General features: G+C 40.6%; 1 protein-coding gene across 3 annotated transcripts in view; it reads right to left on the bottom strand.

The window, feature by feature from the left end:
• Nucleotides 1-1,402: 1,402 nt before the first annotated feature.
• SERINC5 (serine incorporator 5) overlaps nt 1,403-18,344 on the bottom strand; it is a 100,080-nt gene continuing 83,138 nt past the window's right edge. For all 3 annotated transcript variants that reach the window (XM_037800698.1, XM_037800695.1, XM_037800697.1), the window contains 4 exons: nt 15,359-15,425; nt 12,566-12,605; nt 11,689-11,833; nt 1,403-6,033 (listed from right to left, as the gene is read on the bottom strand). In XM_037800698.1, the coding sequence (XP_037656626.1) occupies nt 5,886-6,033; nt 11,689-11,833; nt 12,566-12,605; nt 15,359-15,425 (400 nt within the window). In that variant the 3' untranslated portion in view covers nt 1,403-5,885. The remainder of the gene's footprint in view (nt 6,034-11,688; nt 11,834-12,565; nt 12,606-15,358; nt 15,426-18,344) is intronic.

Raw genomic sequence — 18,344 nt, forward strand, 5'->3', positions numbered from 1 at the left:
CAGCTTCTCCCGAGCAAGAGTCTGCGTTCAACGGCGTCTTCAAACTCTCATCTGTAGCTCCTGTGCTTTCTTCAAAGTGTCCCTCTTGGTGGTAGCTCCTCTTCAAAAATGTCATTCTCAGCTGCACTGCATTCCTTCTGTTTGTCAGCTCATTTATATGGCTCCACTGATCAAGGCCCACCCTCAATGGGTGGGGCCACGCCTCCATGGAAATTATCTCATCAGAGTTATCACCTACAGTTGGGTGGGGGTGCATTTCCATGCAAACAACCTAATCCAAACGTTCCAACCTAATCCCCACTAATATGTCTGCCCCACAAGATTGCATCAAAGAATATGGCTTTTTCTGGCGGACATAATACATTCAAACCAGCACACATCTCATGACATGAAACAGGGTATGCAAAACTGCTGACACTGATCTGAACAGTTGGCTTCCTTGGGGATCTATTCCCCTGCTTTTTAGACTGTGTGCTGTGTTGTAATAAAGTAGTCATTTGCTGAAAATCTCTGTTGTGCCTGAGTCTGTGTTCTCATGACATATTATGTAACAACTCACTCCACAAAGACCTTTCGTCTCCCGCCACCAATTGAAAACCTATTTACCTTTTAAGGCCTGACTCAAATGTCTCCTTCCCCAAAATGCCTTTCCTGTGTCCCAAGCCTTTCCATACATACATAGCAACCTCCTACCAGGATTAAAGAGATGGGTCACCATGCAAATTAGTGGTGCATAGCTCCATCTCTGCCTCTCCAGATAAGGAGAAATGATATCCAGGATGTTCTTGGTTCATAGTTGTAGGCTCATGCTTTAGTTGTAGTTAGACCATGCTCAGACATTTGTTGCACTCAACTTGCTGAAGGACATTTCTTTAGTTTCACCTTAATCATTTGCATCTAACTTGGGCTATGAAACCAAAATCAAAGGAGCTTCTTTTGAACCAGAAGGATGTGTTACTTTAACTGGTTTACCCAAAGCAATACTTCCTGGAAAATACCCAGGTATCCCTAAATATTTGCAGAATCAAAAGTCTAAACCCTAATCTTGGTCTCATCCTCTTCCAGACACACAGCAGCCATAAGATATTCAGGTATAATCTTCCTGGGAAAAGCAAAGGTTAAAGTACATAGTGTGGCCTGTATCCAACAATGGTCAATTTTCCAGTATAATCACATAAGGAGTGATTAAAGCAGAGAGGAAAAAGTAAGCATTCCACAGATGCTTTCAAGGAAGAATACAGAAGATGTGAGTTTTCATGTTTGTATATTCCTTGTCAAGAATCACAACAGACTTTATGATGCTTAGGAGAGAACTGATTAACATTTGAAGGCAAAATCTTATGAAAATACCACTTGGGAGACTTTAAATGCATGTATTTGACTGAAGAAAGAAAAGACAACATGGTTTTCAATTTTCATTTTATTAAAGTACAGAGTTAGCAACTTTTTGGATTTCTACATAAGAAAACAGTGGTCAGCTTCAGACACTTTATAGAAAAATAAGCATTCTAAAAACAAACAAATATGAATCTGTAGTTGGTTTTGTGACTAAAAGGAAAAAATAACTATTAAAAGTTACCAAAATCCTAACCACCTCAGAAACCATTATAAATTTCAAACAGTAGATTTACTACACATATTACATTTTGAAATTCTAATTAAGCAAAACATAATCACATAATTTGGCTACAGCTAATTGGTTTCAGAAAAGTTTTAAAAATTAACAATTTTGCAAAATTTACTACCTAAGACTATAAAACTTTTGTAGGTTTTTTTTTTTTTTGCAAAGTAAGAAAACTTAAAATCTTTAAAAAAGGAAGACAAAACAATCCTCTTAAATTTTTTTTATAAATACCTCTCAAGACATATATATTATACATCTGCTGTAAGCTTTCTTTACCTGAAAGAATTTCCCAGGATCTTTTACCCCAAAGGATTACCTTAAAGAGCTCTTTCATCATCTTACTCATAAAGATGATTAAACATCTATAGAAGTGGATGTGGACATATGCATTCTTAATCTTTTATTCTCTGCCCTTCTTCAATCGAGGTTTTTTTTTGAAAATATTTTGCTTTATTTATTTTTAAAGACAAATACCTCTTTGGTAAAAGCCAGTATTTCCCCCTTCAAAAAGGCTGCCTCTCTAAATTTGATATACTGAGAAAAAAATAAGAGTTCTTTAGAATGCCTAGCATGAGTTCTAAAGATCTCTGTAAACAGCTCTCCAGTATTGTGAAGTAGGTCTAAGATTAGAAGCTCCTCTCTAACTACAATGCAAAACTAAATTAAAATAGGACACTTTAAGAATAAAATAAAGGTGGCAGGAAACATGATAGCCTTAAGAACAAAGCCACAGGGAATTCGTTCTATTAGCAAGTTAACAGAGAATTCCGTGAGCCAAGTCCCTAATTAAGGAGGGCCCAGCATTCTTTCTGGTGTGCAAGGTCTTAGTCCAAGATCAGACCCTTTTTAGGTGTGGGTTAAGCCCTCTTTCATTTCCAAAAGGTATAGGACACAGATGTACAACATAATGAGATGCTATTTAGAAAAGCAGTAAAGGAAGGGGAAAAAAAGCCCAGGCAGCTTGAATAATGGGGTCTTGAATTCCCTTTATAGGGTTACATGAAGCACCAATGGTGATAAACTTCTGGAAAAAATTAAATAAGTACATAATTTTAAAAAGGGACAGGGTGACAATTTAGAGTACGGATGAGGGGATTAACACTACAGCAAGGTCATTCATAAAATAGAATCTTCTCAGGAGTTGGAAATAAAAGATGTGCTGGGGGAGCCTCACTGTTGGCCATTCCACATGAGAATCAAACTCCAAAGTCCCAGTAACCCCACACTCCAAACACCCCCCCACCCCTCCAACACACACACAAAGAACTATGCGGACAAGATCACAACTCATGAATCAACCAGTATTAGGGCCAAAGTAGGGTTTCCAAGTAGGTTTGACAGAAATAGTCTCTGACTTCAGCAGGCAGCATCTACATGCAACATTTCCATAAGAATCCATCCCTAACCTTAGTGTTTCTACTCATGAACACGAGAGGGCAAAACAGAGTGGCTCATTCCACTGTTTTCCACGAGACGAATGGCAGAGAGGAAACAAACACCATTTCAAAAATTCTTTTTCAGCTGTCATGGCATTCTGGGAATGCACTTTTTAAATTATATACAAAAAGTTGTAGGAAGCAAAGGTCTATCTTTTAAGAAAGGCATCAGTGAATAATCAAATTAACACCATATAGAAACTTAAAGCAATTGGCACAGTATTTCCAGTTTCTTACAACACAACAGCACAAAAGTATAGGTTCGTGAAACCCATGAATGTTACCTCATCACCTGAGTATTAATAATATTAAAGTCAATTTCTTATTGATGTATTTATGTCTTCTGTTCTCAGAACACATTCACCACACTTTAGAATATCCAGATAAACTTTCTAATGTCTCCAGTTGAGGATAAAAATCACAGTGACTATAACTTTTCCTGCTGGGTCAGACTAACCTTCAGAAGGGAATTTTTATGCTACAAACCAAATCTTAAGCAGCTGGAAAACATGGGTCACTGGGCTGGCTAAAGAAGTTCAAAGGGCCCTGCTACTGGCAACATCCTGTCATTTGTGATTCCCTGAGCTCCCTTCTGCTGGGTAAAGAGGGCCAACAAAGGCCAACCAAGGAATACGTGACGGGACTTTGATTTGGTGCCAGTTCTAAAGTCACACTCAGGTTGCTGACAGACCCAGCTGAGAAGGCAAATCAAAGATTCTACTAGACCCTAGGCAAGAGGAAAAAATGAAACTAGTTACTGATACCATCCTGGCTCCTGATCTACTTCTTCTCATGGTGTTACCTAAAGCTTGCTTGGCCAGTGCCGGCTTACCCAGAGCCCCCGTGTCACTGCACCAACTGCTACAGTGGAGCTGCTATAAAAACAGCCCCATGCTGCACTCCAGGTACCTCTGCTGGATCCATAGAGCTCCTACTGCCCTTGGCTTAATTAGGGTTTCTGAGATTAGCACAATTTTTGTTCATTTTGTGACTTCAGAAGGATCTCTGAACTGCTGAGCACAAAGAGGTCATGCCCTAAAACAAGAAAATTTTAAAGTTCACAAAACAAGGCTCATATATACACATTGGCACCGTGCCTTTAAAAGCAGAATCTCAAACACTGTAAATAAGGCAAGTTTCTGAAGGAATTCATCCATTCTATTTATTTCCTCCCGTATTTTGTCTTGGGAGGAAGGCAAGGGAGTGAATAGAAACAGTATTTGAGTACCTTCCCACGCCAGGATTTTGTTACATCGGAGCCTAGCTTGGGTAGGAACCAATTCTGCCCGACTTGTACAGCAGGGTACAGAAATAAAGTTGAAGCTGAGTCTTTTTATTCTCAGACCCTCTATTCCTGGGAGCTCAAGAGGATTCCTTCTCTCCTTACATGAAATTACAACAGCAGAGTCCCTAGCTCATCTCCATTTGTGTTTTAATGGACTTTCTGCTGAGTCAACCTCTTCACTGACTGAGAACAATACTGAAAACAGACATCCTCTGGGCAGCTGCCTAAAGTCAAATCTCTTGTGAATATTACTTTGTAAGTGTGCACTTTGGAAATTTCTGTGGATGTTGTTCATGGCTTAGTCAAATACCCGCCCAGCCCCCACCTTGCCTTGAGTAATAGGCTGTATCTGGTCTAAGGTGCCGCCTGGCACCCTCACCCCAGGAAATCTACTCCAAGGCAGCCATCACGGATGTTAACAGTGTGGTCACACACAGACCCAGAAAACAAAGGCCCTTTCGCTTCCACAATTTCAAAGGCCTCAAGGTAGAAGGGAAACTGAGGGGCTGACCTTAGCAACCAAAAAGGGTGTGCAGCAGCCTTTAGTCAAGAAGCAACTTTTCAGTGAAGGTCCTTAAAGGATTATTATTAATAGCATTAACAATTAAGAACTATAGTCTTCCATCGTTTAGGCAAAGAAAACTCAATATTGCTCTAGAGTCATGTGAAAACACAAGAGTCACAATTATTGCAGTAACTCAGATCGGGTAGTGACAGCGGTGCGGAGGCCCACACAGGTACTGAGAGAAAATTGTGCTTTTTCACATTATAACAAAGATGCTGAACCCAGAAAGACAAGGGGACCTCTGGGAAGGGCAGTGCAGAGCGAAGTCTGTGATTCCCAGCATCGTAGCTTTACAGGGAAACGTTTGGGGGCCGCAAGGAAACAGCACAAAGGGTGGAGTTACAAAGCAGGTGCTTCCTCCTTCACACTATAAATATCAGAAGGCTGTGAGCAGGGAGGCTTTGCTGTGAGTCCTGTCCTCGGACCCACTGGGGATGAGGCTACAGGAGGCGGAGGTGTTTGAGGAGGTCTCGAGATTTTGGTATGTCTTTCTATTCCAAAGATGAAAATTCTAGATCATAGGAAGTAGGTTTTTAATCCCTGTGAACCAATGTGCCCCAAACTCTGTTTGTTTTGGTAAAATCATGCAGAAGGAAAACAGTAACTTAACTACTATCCCACTTTCTGGGATGTATGTATGTATATATGTATGGATGAATATATATATCATACCATATTCTCTCTATATATATATCTCATATCATATATATGATATACATACATACATACATATATATACACACAAACACATATATCTCTATCACCCATGATCAGAAACTGGTAGTTCCTTTCAAAATTTCAGAATTAAAAACCTAATCAGAAGTTTTGCTTTTTTGTTTTTCCTGAAAGCTTCTTCAGACCCACTCAAGCCAGCAAGGCGATGCCAGCTTTTTAAAGGGCTCCAATCACTGCTCAAATACACACGACATTTGTTCAAATGACATCACTTCCAGAACCAAGGGCTTGCTCAGATCTTCACACAGAGAACTGCCGAGCAGGACAGCAGAGGGGTGCAACGAGTGTCCACAGGTATAACAGGACACACATCCAGCAGGAGGCCATCTTGACCCAGAAGATGGACCAGCTCCCACTGAAGAAAGTTTCAATGTTGGCGCTTTCATAGCTGTGGAAAAAAGAGATGCAGATGTGGTCAGAGCAAGAAGAGAGCGTGTGGGGGAAAGGTCTCTTCCATCAGGTGTCTCCCTGTTCCTATCTTTTTTTTTTTTTAACTTTCTTGAGACATAATTCACATATCATACACTTTATTCATTAAAAGTGTAGAACTCTAGAAGATGGCAGCATACAGAGGAGTGGAAACTAGTTTGTACCCCCGGAACAACTAATAAACAACCAGGAACAACTAGTAAATAATCGGGAATAACTGTGGGGAGACAAATGTGACTGTTCACTCATCATACACCAACCTGAATTGGGAGGAATGCCAAGATCACAGCATAAAATGTGTAAGTAAAAACTGTGGCTCCAAGCCGGGAGACCCCTCTCCCCACGGCCCGAACTGCAAAGCCTCATGGTGCTAGAGAGCAGCTCTCTCCGAGCAAGCGAATATAGCTCAGTTGAGCTCCAACTGGGGGTTTAATTAACAAATGTGGACTGCTCAATACAAGATATGAATCCCCAACAAGCAGAAGAGGCTTTGGGTGATGACTGACCTTGGAGAGCTGGAGGGGGGCCGCAGACTGGTCCTGAAGGGGCTTTCTGTCCCTTGGTTGGATCAGTGGAGAAAGCCTCAGCCATTTTCAGTCCCCAGCACTCTGACCCAGACAAGGGTGGAGATAGCACAGGCAGAGAGACTATTCAAATGTAAATGACCTCTCCCTAGAGGGTGTATCTTCCCTAAGAGGAAGATGGTGGGGCCCAGCTCTACTACCCGCCTTCCATTCAGAACCAGACCCCAGAGCATGGGGAAGACAGCCACAGGCCATACCTCCTTACACCAATCTGGAGCTACAGGCTGACAGGTGCCACCTGCTAGGCAGAAAAAGCACAATGACTTGAGGCCTCACAGGGTATACCAATCTTCTAAGACAGCCTCAGGGAAACCAAATACTATTCCCTCCTTCCAAGACCTTGAGCCCATTCTGGTCTGGGAAAACCTGATTGGGGTAACCAAGGAAACCAGATGCATAGACAACAGAAAACTGCAACCTACATTAAGGAAAACAAAGTTATGGCCCAGTCAAAGGAACAAACTTACACTTCAACTGAGATACAGGAATTGAAGCAACTAACACTAAACCAATTCAAAAAGTTTAAGGAGATATGGCAAAAGAGATGAAGCATATAATGAAAACTCTGAGCTTACATAAGGTAGAAATCAAAAGTTGGAAAAAACAACTGGCAGAATCTGTGGAAATGAAAGGCACAACATAAGATGGGAAAGACACAATGGAAACATACAACAGCAGATCTCAAGAGGCAGAAGAAAACACTCAGGAACTGGAGAACAAGGCACCTGAAAGCCTACACACAAAAGAACAGATAGAGAGAAGAATGGAAAAATACAGGCAACGTCTCCAGGAAATTAAGGACAAAACGAAAAGCAGGAATGTACATGTCATTGGTGTCCCAGAAGGAGAAGAGAAGGGAAAAGGGGCAGAAGCAATAATAGAGGAAATAATCAATGAAAATTTCCCATCTCTTATGAAAGAACATAAAATTACAGATCCAAGAAGCGCAGCGTACCCCAAACAGAATAGATCTGAATAGGCCTAAGTCAAGACGCTTAATAAGCAGATTATCAAAAGTCAAAGATAAAGAGAGAATCCTGAAAGCAGCAAGAGAAAAGTGATCCATCACACACAAATGAAGCTTGATAAGACTATGTGCGGATTTCTCAGTAGAAATCATGGAGGCAAGAAGGAAGTGGGGTGATATATTTAAGACAATGAAAGAAGAAAACCACCAGCCAAGAATCCTATATCTGGCAAAACTGTCCTTCAAATATGAGGGAGAGCTTCAAATATTCTCTGACAAACAGACAATGACAGTTTGTGAACAAAATATCTGCTTACAGGAAACACTAAAGGAAGCACTGCAGACAGAAATGAAAAGACAGGAGTGAGAGGTTTGGAACACAATTTTGGGAAATAGTAGCACAGCGATGTAAGTACACTGAACAAAGACGACTGTGAGCATGGTTGAAAGAGGAAGGTTAGGAGCATGTGGGACACCAGAAGGAAAGAGGAAAAATACAGACTGGGACTGTATAACTCAGTGAAACATAAGGTGCTCAACAACTGTAATAAAAGGTACAAATATATTTTTACATGAGGTATAACAGATGAATGTCAACATTGCAAGGTGTTAAAAAATAGGGTGGGATTGGGGGGAAAATACAATCAATGCAAACTAGAGACTCTAATTAACACATTGTATTATGCTTCCTCTAATATAACAAAGGCAATATACCAAAGATAAATGCATATGGAGGAAGGGGGAATGGGACATAGGGGAAGGGTATGGGACTCCAAGCATTGGTGATATTGTCTGACTCTTTATTCTACTTTAGTTTAATGCTATCTTTCCTTTTGTTGCTTTCTAGCTGTCATGTTTTTTTTCTCTCTCTCTTGTTCTTTTTTTTTCTTTTGTCCCTCTATCTTCTTTGACTCTTCTTCTTTCTTTGTGGAAGAAATGGAGAGGTCCTTATATAGATAGTGGCGATGGTGCTGAATATGTAAATACATGACTATACAGGGAACCCATGATTGTTTACTTAGGACAGAATGTGTGGTGTGTGAACAAAACCATCTTAACAAAAATGGTTTGATGAAGAAACCTTGAGGGCACTATATTGGGTGAAATAAGACAGACACATAAGGATAAATATTGCAAGGTCTCACTGATATGAACTAATTATAATATGTAAACTCATAGATATGAAATATAAGTTACTAGGATACACAACGAGGCTAAAGAATGGGGAGCTGTTGCTTATTATGAGCAGAATGTTCAACTAGGGTGAACTTAAACATTTGGAGATGGACAGAGGGGATGGTAGCACGTTGTAAGAATAACTAACAGTGCTGAATGGTGTGTGAAGTGGTGGAAAGGGTAAGCTCAGAGCCACGTATATCACCAGAAGGAAAGCTGGAGGTTAAAAGATGGGAATGTATAAAACAGTGAACCTTGTGGTGGACAATGTCCATGATTAACTGTACAAATATAAGTAATCTCTCTCATGAATTAGAACAAATGTGTGTCACCATAACTACAAGTTAATAATAGAGAGTCATACAGGAAAAAAATATATACCTATGGCAAACTATATACTACAGTTAGTAGTATTTTAACAAAATGTACTATACCAAAATATGAATCAATAACAGAGGGGGAGGTGGTTAGGGGTATGGGAGGATTTGATTCCTTTTTTTATCTTTATTTCTTTTCTGGAGTAATGAAAATGTTTTAAAAATTGAAAAAAAAAATAATTGTGCTGATGGATGCACAGCTGTATGGACAACTGATTAGACACTTTGGATGTGTGGATAATTGTATGGTATGTGAACAATTTCAATTAAAAAAAAGTGTACAACTCAATAGCTTTTTGTATGTTCACAGAATTGTGCAGTCATCATCACTATAAATTTTAGAACATTTTCATCAACTCTAAATAAATCCTATACTCTCTTTGGCTACCCTCTCTCCCAGTCCCATGCAATCATCAATCTAATTTGTCTCTATAGATTTGCTCTAGATATTTCATATAAGTAGAATCATACATAGACAATATGGAGTCCTTTGTGACTGGCTTCTTTTACTTAACATAATGTTTTCAAGGTTCATCCTTATAGCATGTATCAGAACTTTTTAGGACCAAAAATATTTCATTGTATGTATGCACCACAATTTGTTCATCCATTCATCAGCTAATGGACATTTGGCTCTTTTGGGCTATTATAAATAATACTGCTACAAACATTCATGTACAAGTTTTTGTGTGGAGCCTTTCAGTTCTCTTGGGTATACAACTAGGAATGGAATTGCTGGATGATACATACTTCTATGTTTAGCCACTTGAGGAACTGTGGGACTGTTTTCTACAGCAGTTGCACCATTTTACATTCCACCTAAAGCATATGAGAATTCCAATTACTCTACATCCTTGTCAACACTTGCTATTATCTGTCTTCCCAAGACCAATTGTTTCAGGAATTCCTAGAGCAAGTCAGATCACTAGAAAGCATTAAAAACACCAGTGGTTCCCTCCCCATCCTCCTTCAGGGGGAGAAAGAAAAGGGGAAGAATCTTCTCTGTGCTGTCTTTCCTGACCACTCTGTTTGAATCTGCCACCCTCACCACCCCCAACCCCACTGAGCACTCCTGATTCCCCTTCCCCATTTTATTCTCCTTCCCAGTCTCATCACCATTTGACACACTGTGTTTGATTTTGATCATGGTCTGTCTCCCGCACTAGAACGTAAGCCCATCTAGAATACCGTGGCATATAGTCGTCACTGAAATGTGTGTTAAATGAATGAATAAAAGAAAGTATGATGAACCTAAATGTCTATCTTATATCATCAGTCAAATAAATTATGACACAAGAGAAACTGAATCTATATGAAGAGAACAAATCTCTAGACAATGACAGGGAAAGTCAGGTCCATCATGTTTTGCCAAGTTAAATAAAAAAACCTCAAGAGGGAAAAACCATATATGCTTATATATATATACATCATATATATATGGATACATACCATATTGTTAGCAGAGGTTATCTGGGGAATGGGGGATGGTGGCAGAAGTGAAAGAAGAGTGTTACTTTGTTACTTTTCATACCCCACATCGGTTTGTGTGTTGTTTTTTTTTTAACAACCTATTTTACATTTCTGCAATGATAGAAAAAAGATAAGGACATACAAAATACAAAGTAGGAAAAAAATATTTTCTTTCTTAAAAGCAGATGATCACTTAGGAATTCTAAAAAATGTTTGTGCTGGTTTGCATATATTATATCCCCCAGAAAAAGCCATATTCTTCAATGTAATCTTGTAGGGGCAGATGTATTAGTATTGATTAGATTGGAATCTTCTGATTAGGTTTTTCCATGGAGTTGTGACCCACCCAACTGTAGGTGATGACTCTGATTAGACAATTTCCAAGGAGGTGTGGCCCCGCCCATTCAGCCTGGGCCTTGATTAATTCACTGGAGCCCTACAAAAGCTCAGACAGAAGGAGCTCACCGCTAGTTGCAGCTGAGAGACACATTTTGAAGATGCCTGTTGAAAGCTGAACTGACATTTTTGAGAACTCCATTTTGAAACTCAATCTGGGAGCAAGCAGATGCCAGTCACGTGCCTTCCCAGTTAACAGAGGTTTTCGAATGCCATTGGCCATCCTTCAGTGAAGGTACCCTGTGTTGATGCCTTACCTTGGACACTTTATGGCCTTAAGACTGTAACTTTGTAACCAAATAAATCCCCTTTATAAAAGCCGATCCATCTCTGGTATTTTGCATTCCAATAGCATTAGCAAACCAGAACAATTTTCCATCTTCAATTTTTCCCTCCATTACTATGTGCTTCAAGATTGCCCACAACAGAGTTAATCTTCTATTTTCTTAAAGTTACAGTCAGTATTGACAATTTTCAGGGTTAAAAAGACACTAAGGACTCAGAAACATTCTCTGGTGGAAAGGTTGTATGTACAACAGGAGAAGGAGTGGAGATGAGTTGCCTCTAGGAGATCTGATCTGTGTCTTATATCTTAAAGAAAAGTACTTTATGTCTTTTAACATCTAAGAAAATGGGCAACTCACTTGAACCAGTTGGTAACCGTCATCATCACATAGAGGGAAGCCAGCAAGAACACGAAGTGGAAATAGGAATAGCTATAGACGGTGCCCTTCTTCTCGTCGTAGATGACCCGCGGTCCCTCCTTCACATTCTGCTGCTCTTCAGCATCTGGGGGCACAAAGGACAGAGCAAGCTTGGTGTGGGAATAGATGCACATGTGCTGTTCTTGCAGCCAAACCATACACTCTAATTTGGAACACTGAGTAGAAAAGATGCCAAAAGCCACCTGTACATGCAGGCAACGTTTTGCAGTCAATTACAAAACTCCTGTGCCACCCAGCAACTTCCTACACAGGGCAAGTTACCTAATACCACAACTACTTTAAGAGTAGAGAAAGAGAACGCTTAAAAGTATAAAACTTCTCATAAGCTTAGAAGAAAGGGAGAGATACTGTGGCATTTAGTCGTCACTGAAATGTGTGTTGAATGAATGAATAAAAGAGTTCCCAAGCCCCTGGGATCCTCAACTGAAGGAAAGAAAGGATCCAAAAATGACGTGTCAGGACCTCTTGTTATTTTCCAAATCATTCTTTAAAAAAAAAAAAAAAAAAAAAAAGTACTCTCAAGCTTCTCTAAATCTCACTGTATAATTTAACTTAAACACGAGCCAAAATAAAAACTGCTTCTCCCCTGCCAGAATACTGATACCAACAAACAAAACCCAGCAACCCTCGAGTTAGAATGTACAAAGTATATAAACAGTACACCAGCTTTGGAATAATGTCTTTTCCCTTATTATTCAAGTTATTTGTATCTGAATCTCAAATGGTTACAGATTAGAGCTACGGGTCTTCAGGATCACATGTTTACAGAAGCAGAGAATGAAAGATCTCTACTTACCCTCTCCACCAGGACCAAAACAGAAACAACACCGAGCTACCTGTAAAAGCATAACCCACAGTCAGGCAGCTTGTTTTCTGCTTTTCTATCACCACATTAATGAAGCACTAAAGGTCATCTGCATGCCAAATCTTCACCTACCTGAACTACACCCCAGGCCCTCATTACATGCTTTATTCCTTCTGTTGGGTTTTACTGAGCACTTGCTCTTTCCAGTACTGTTCTGGGTGCTGGTGACAGGAAATACGATGGCCATGGAGATGTGCCACCTATATCCTTTCAAGGCAGGACCTAGGGCTCGCTCTAGCTGCTAAGGGTACTATGAGCAGACAGCCTCCAGATGTCACCTCCTCTGGCTTTGCCTTAGTTGCAGAGACTCCTGACCCAAGTGCAAGCCCTTCCTGAGCAACCCACATCACCTGACTGATCATAGAAGAGCTATAAAGGCCTGGCCATTTGCCTTCCCAGGAGACATCTCTGACAGGCCATATATGTTCTCAACCACTCTGTGGGGTTGGTAGCAGTTTTATCCAGCCTGCACTGCCCCTCAACACCCTTTGCCCAATCCTGCCTCCTCCCCCTTCCTTCCACAAGTATTGCCCTCTAATATTCTGCACTTCAAACTCTGCCTCAGTTTCTGCATCTGGAGCATTCAACCTACAACTCAAAGTGCCTGCTCTCATGGAGCTCAGCTTCTGGTGCTTTGCTCTACATGCCATTTCATTAAATCCTCGTAAGCCTATGAGACTGGGATTATTATTCTGTTTACAGTTGTGGAAACTGAGGTCAGGCAGGTTAAATAAGAGGCCTGAGGCCACAAAACTAGCTTAGTGACAGAGTTGGAATACAAATGCAGGATGATGACTCCATAATTCATGATGGGTGAGAGGCAGCATGCAATACTGGGAGCTGGTGAAGGAGACAGAACCTGAAATGGTAAAAGCCAAGTTTGGAAGCAGGAGGCCTACCCAGATTTCCTATTAAAATCCAGCTACTGAATTGCCTGCCTCTGTGGAGGGGAAGTGAGTACCAGAGATAGGGACAGGTGGGAAGCTTTACACTAACAAACAGTCTTTAGCACTTTCAAATTTCATACCACATGAGTGTTTTACTCAAACCAATACACCTAATTAAATTAGTTTTTCAGGTTATGAAAAACTTAACTGCATAATGACAGAGAGATTCTGGCAAACAGGGTAAGAAACATTACATGTACCAAGACGGTCTAGGAAGTACTGGAGTCCTCGGCAGTTTCCAGCTGAAGATATTTGACTAAAAGAACAGAGCCAGGGATGAGGATGTGGGGGCTTGAGTCCCACCTCATTTATACATCTCAAGGTAAGCCCTTGTTTCCATCCTGAATGGCAAAGGAACTTATAATAATAGAGGTATTAGCCTTGACAGTCTCTTGGACAAAGTGACACTGTCTAAAATTCACTAATTTCATTCAGTGGGCCCAGAACATTGTGTGCTGAGGTCCTAGTTCTTTTTATGCTTAAGTTACCAAAAGAAACTATTAAGTCTCTTTTTCAAAGGTGTATCCTTTGAAATGCAATGTAAAGAGAGCAAATAAACTCCCATTCTGTATGCTCTCCAGTTCAGACAGAAACCCTAGAATGTTTTTCTTTGAAACTAGAGGAGAAAAATATCTTTATTTCCCTCTCTTAAATCTAACTAAGAGACTTGCTGTTCTATGAGCTTTACCTCTGTACACAATAAGGATATTGAAACCGTAACTGCACAACCTCAGCAGGTGGCCACCCAGTCAGGGCTGAGAACAAACACTTGCCTTTAGAGACCATTCTCTTTAGAGTAACAGGCAGTAACCCTTTCAAACAGCACAGTTTTCTACTTCAAGTGACAGAATGAGCTGATGAATGACACTGGCAGACTGACAGCCCTTCACAATGTTTAACTATCTCCAGGTCCGATGCAGGAAAGACCATCCCCAGAGACCCAGCTGCAAAGTCAAGTGCTCATATCTGCAAAGATAATGGGGCTATTTCATCCATAGAAAACCATCAGAATGCAGCCAGTGGCCAAGTGCCAGGGAGGGTCAGCAGCAAAGACCAGGAGACTAGCAGCTGAGCTCTGGGGCAGCAGTGGATAAGAACACAGACTCTGGAGCCAGAATGCACAGTTTAGATACAGGCCAATTGAAACCTGCAGTGTTTTTCTATTCCTCCACTCTGTAAAACAGAGATAATAATAACAGCACCTCATAGGCTTTTTATGAGGATTAAATGAAATCACATATGCAGAGCTTAAACAGTGGTTGGCACACAGCAAGTCCTGTAAGTGTCAAGCTGTCGTTGGCAACCCCAGTTATTTCCATTTTGGGGGCCGAGGCTGAGTGTTTTTCTGGTTGCATCCATTAGATTAGGCTTTGTGGATGTTCCCTAGAGGGTCCCAGAAAAAAAACTTTTGCATAAGTAAGAATAATAGACATTCTGCTGTCTGATGCACAGCTGCAGACCACCTTAATCCTTGGACACACAGGGGAGAAACCTCACATGCTTGAAACCAATGTATTTATTGTTCATAATTCTTGATGGGGCTGCTATACAATTCAGTGAGCTAATGCATGTAAAATGTTAGCACGATGTCTGGCACAGAGCAGTTGCTTAATAGATGCTGTTTCCTTCCCTTCTCTGTCTGTCTTCCTTTAGAACAGTAATTATAATCCCACAGTTGCTATTGAGGGCTGGACAGACGCACGGTCTTGGAATTGAAGGCTTCCTTAAAAATGGGTCTTCTGAGATGAAGGAGGACCAGAAAGGAAAAGGAACTTACTTCAAGTTCAGGAGCTGCATATCGCCCCTGGAGAGCATCAGAACTTGACCTTGTTGTCGACGTCAAACTAAGAAACAAATAAACAGTCCAGCAGGGCATGTTAATGTGAGTGCCACACTGAACTACCAGGAGAGCTGCCTGGCTGGCACTCGAGGCAGAGGCTCACTGTCACCTACGGGGCTGGCTACATAAATAAAAGTCGTCTATCTTAATACCACACTTTATTCTAAAACTGGTAGACCAATTCTATAGTTGTCTTTTTATATGGATTATTCAAGGAGAATTTTGCAGGTAAAGAAATAAGAAGTCTTTTCATCCTGTATCTTAGTTTTCAATATTGTTTTTTTACTTTTTCCTCAAATTCCAAAAGCATTTTCTGATGTAATTTTTATCTTTCCCACCCCCTAACTAGTGTCATTTGGAAGGGGTCAAAAGCAATGAAAGGACCTAGAGATGAAAACATAAAGCAGAGATACATAAAGCAGTTATTGAATAAGGGATAATCAGTTGATGGCAGAACTAAGTTTTCCTGTCCGGAAATCCAACACTGAGTAGCTTTCAGTGTGATAAAAAAAAATCCTTCCCACTACTTTCCCTAAACCTAGAGAGGTAAAATGTTCTATAAAAATTTGGACTATGGGGTTAAAAAAGTTTTCTCCCTGAAAAAGAACTGGAACATTTTAAACAAACAGAAATATACACAATACGTAGAGTTCTGGCTAACTGCATAGACTGATTTAGCCAATACTTACTGAGCACCTGCTATGTGTCAGGCCCCCACCAAGTACTAGAGGTTCATCAGTGAACAAAAAGACAATCCCTGCTCTCCTGGAGCTGACACTGGCATGGAGATGCCCAGGGGGCAGAGCTGCTCAAGAAGCCAGTCCACTCCTGGAGAAGCAGGAATTAACAGACTCATTTCAACCAAATAAACCACATGGGGCAACACTGCCTTTTCTGCTCATTTTCATCCTCTTTCCCAAGGGGACAAGAGATCAATGGGATGCAAATAAACAATAAAAACCCTTCCTCACAAAGAGGTCCCCTGGGATCCAAGCTCATTTGTAGCCCAATCAAGTACAACAGCATCACTTTCATTTCTGCTTTGAACAGATGGATGCTAATACAGGTCCCCTCAGCTCACTCTTCCTGATTGAGCCTCATCAGAGGAATGACAGAAGCATTTCCCAAGGGCTGTGCAGCCAAGAAACACACATATCTTGTTTCCGCATTTAAGTGCATCCTATATTTTCTGCCCAAAGCAGAAATTATGATTTAGTACAGGATATAGTTTTTATGAGGGAAAATGTAATTTTTAATTTTAGGAAGAAATCAATATCTGAAATTTTCATCTAAAAGATGATATCCATTCTTTAAAAGTTATAATAAATATGGAAAAAAATGGCTTCAGAGAAACAAAGCTCTTGATTCTGGCACCTTTGTCACTTCACTCCCACCACCAGAGAGCACTAACAGAGGAGACTTTGTTTTTATTTCTAAAAATCCCTATATCCAGTTCTTCACTAGTGGCAACAAAACTTCCACAAGCAGATATTACCTTAAAGTCTTCAGTAATGACCTTCCCCTCAAAACATTCTACACAGAATTATCAAGGAAATGTTATTTTTATAAGCTCGTTAGCCTAGGAAACTGATATTGCCTACCTTCTGGTTATTAAGACCCATCTGCTTGCTTGGTCAGCACAGTTCTAGCTGCTATTAACCAGTTTCTGGCTTATCCAAAACCTCTTTCTTATAAACAATTTCCAGGTTATCCATAACCTCTTCCTACCAGGGCTAAGGGATGTGTGACTTTAACCCAGTACTTCCTGTGGGAAGGGGAGGGGGTAGATGGAGACGAGCAGCATTAGGTTGAGACAATGCTCCACTGCATGAGAATGTCCAATGCACTGTGGCATGTTTAGTAGTCCTGGACCCCACCCATTAAAAAGAAATAAAAAAGCCTAACTCCCCATCTCTTCCCCTGGAGACCACTGCAGTGCCCAGAACCTCTTCCATATTGGCAGAATGAGTCACACACAGGTGCCCCTAAGCACCTGCTTCCATTGCCTTGGCACTGCTCCAAGTCACAGAAAACTTTTAAGAACATGTCCAACCTTTCCTATTGGAGACCACAGATTCTGCACTGCTCCCCCAATCAAATTTACAGGGTTGGTCCGTGATGGATCTCATGACTGTTCCTAGACTTTGTGTGACGGAAGTTCAATCACATTCCCACTGTACCGTGTAATCTGTGACTCATGGCTTCCAAAGAAGACCACAGTCCTATCGGAGCTATCAGAGGCCATAAAATGCTCCCAGATGCAAAGCCACAAAAGCTGGTTTCCAGTTGGCAGGTTAGGGAGTAGTAGGATTCAATAAAGACAGAAACCAACCCTCTCTTCTTTTTTTTTTTTTCTTAAGTAAAAGTAGCAAGCCCAGGACATACCTAAGAATAAATACTCCTCAATTTGCAAACTTTCCTCAGTTTAAGCCAATCTTCTCTCCAATGCCTTTATACCAACCTTGTATCTATTTCCACATAGCCTGCTGAACTGCTGTGAATGTCTCGTTTCAAACTAGCAAATTATTTGACATTTGGCGTTCAAGGAGACATTCCAGACAACTTAAATAATAAGCAATTATTTTTTCTTTTAAGCATAGCTAAAACTGCAATACCAGTGAACATTTTACAGCACAATGCCTCCTAATACTATAATTATGCAAGTCATCCAGTTTTTCTTTCTCTTAGGAAACTTAGAGCCATCCTAGAAAAAACGCAACTATGAACAAAGGATCCAAGGAGAGGTTTCCTGATATGGGGTGGGGGGTGGGGGTAGTTAAGACCTCAGTTTCCATATGTATATAATGAAGATATTCAATTTGATTGGCTCCAGGGTCCTTTCTAGACTGCCAACTTGAAGTTGAAATTAACAGAGTAACAATTTCCATCATATTCTAGAGACGAAGGAGGTACTTAGGAGCAG

Source organism: Choloepus didactylus, chromosome 13, assembly GCF_015220235.1.
Source record: "Choloepus didactylus isolate mChoDid1 chromosome 13, mChoDid1.pri, whole genome shotgun sequence".
Classification (NCBI taxonomy): domain Eukaryota; kingdom Metazoa; phylum Chordata; class Mammalia; order Pilosa; family Megalonychidae; genus Choloepus; species Choloepus didactylus.